Source organism: Microtus ochrogaster, chromosome 22 (assembly GCF_000317375.1).
Source record: "Microtus ochrogaster isolate Prairie Vole_2 chromosome 22, MicOch1.0, whole genome shotgun sequence".
Taxonomy (NCBI): domain Eukaryota; kingdom Metazoa; phylum Chordata; class Mammalia; order Rodentia; family Cricetidae; genus Microtus; species Microtus ochrogaster.
In genome coordinates, this window is record NC_022023.1 from 31,809,812 (window position 1) to 31,811,476 (window position 1,665).

The following is a 1,665-nucleotide window of genomic DNA, read 5'->3' on the forward strand; positions in this document are numbered from 1 at the left end:
GTTCAGTCCTTCCGAGCTTCCCGAGATCGATTCCTGACTACCTTGCTATGAATAGCACAGCTCACACAGTAATGCAGCTTGACATAGAATTTGGGGAGCACATAAGCGTCGAAGACACTTGCTTCGGATATGTCCCTGACGGCAGCGGCCTCTACAATGTTCCGAATGATGAACTTCTTAATGGCCTTTTCCTTGGGCATGCAGCGGGCGCAGTTAGTGAAGCGAATTGGCTGCACAAGGCTGCGGCCCTTTTTGGCATGACCGTTGTTTCTCCTTTTTTTGGTCATCTTGGAGTCAAGTCCCGAAAGAGGCCACACATCGGTTCTTAACAACTGATTGTGACTTTGTGGGCTCTTCTGAGTCAGTGAGTTTAGAATGGCCTTTTGAAGATGCAGTTACTATGCTGTGGTGGTTTGAACAATGGCCCCCAGAGGCTCATGTATTTGAATGCTAAACCACCAGGGACTGAAACTCTTTGATAGGATTATAATTAGATTTGTTGGCCTCCTTGGAGGAAGTATGTGACTGTGGGTGAGCTTAAGGTTTTAAAAGAAGTGGAGAGGCCCACATCTCTCTCTGCCCTGCTACCTGCTCATCAGGAATACAGCCCTCAGCTACTGCTTCACTGCCATGCCTGCCTCTATGCCCCCCCCATGATAATGGTAATGGACTAACTCTGTAAAACTATAAGGAAACCCCCAATGAAATGCTTTCTTTTGCCTTGGTCATGGTGTCTTTTCACAGCAATAGAACTGTGGCTAAGACACCTGCCAGTTAGGTGACTGTAGCCTAATGGGCTAAGACACCTCCACAGCATAAGATAAGCTTTGGATCAGAGTCCAGAAAATAGAACAGTTTTCCCATTGCAAGGCTTCAGGAGTCTAGGAATCAAGGGGGTAGAAATGGAAATGGATGGCTCACTATCACCCCTAGTGGCTGGGACAGTTTTTGCTGCCTGTGAATGACTTCTGTTCTGCTGGCCTAAAAGTTTTGATTCCAATTTAGAGATGGGTGCATCTGCCTGGAGACATGATAAAATTTCCATATAACTAGAAGCTCGGGCTCCTTACTGGTCACTTTGAAATTTTGATGCTTTTGTCTCAACAGCCTAAGACTGTAATAACAGTTTTAAGAGGAGATGTGATTTATCAAGACTCCTAGGGGAAATTTGGATTGCATCTCCAAAATGGTGATAAAAGGCAGTCTGGCTTGCATGAGATCCTAATGTATTTCTCTTGGCGTTAGCATATTCTGTGATTCATGTTAATAGCAAATTAAAACAATCAATCCAGGCAGGATGAGAAAGGACCCAGATCCTTCAGGGATGAGGTATGGGTCACTCCTCCAGGAAAAGTATCAAAGCCTACTCTGGTATTGCTGAGGTTGGAGGAAATACAGAATGGACTGTAGAGAAAGGTAGTTACAAATACAATCTAACATCACTGTTGCCAAAACAAGGATTACAGGTGACATGAGTGTTACTGTCATATTTTGTTAAGAACATATTTATGAATATACACACATATAGTAAGTATTTATGTTTTCATCCCTCTTCCTCCTTATCGTGTAATTTTAAATCCTTTGAGATAATATCAGGATATTGCATTTAAGTTATAAGACATCAAGATTTTGTTCCCCGGGGCTGGAGAGATGGCTCGGTGGTTA

General features: G+C 43.4%; 1 protein-coding gene across 1 annotated transcript; it reads right to left on the minus strand.

Annotated features, from left to right (window-relative positions):
- Positions 1-2: 2 nt before the first annotated feature.
- On the minus strand, positions 3-1,665 carry LOC101979491 (40S ribosomal protein S26-like). Its single transcript, XM_005357832.2, has one exon. The coding sequence runs from the start codon at positions 285-287 to the stop codon at positions 3-5; it is 285 nt and encodes a 94-aa protein (XP_005357889.1). The 5' UTR covers positions 288-1,665.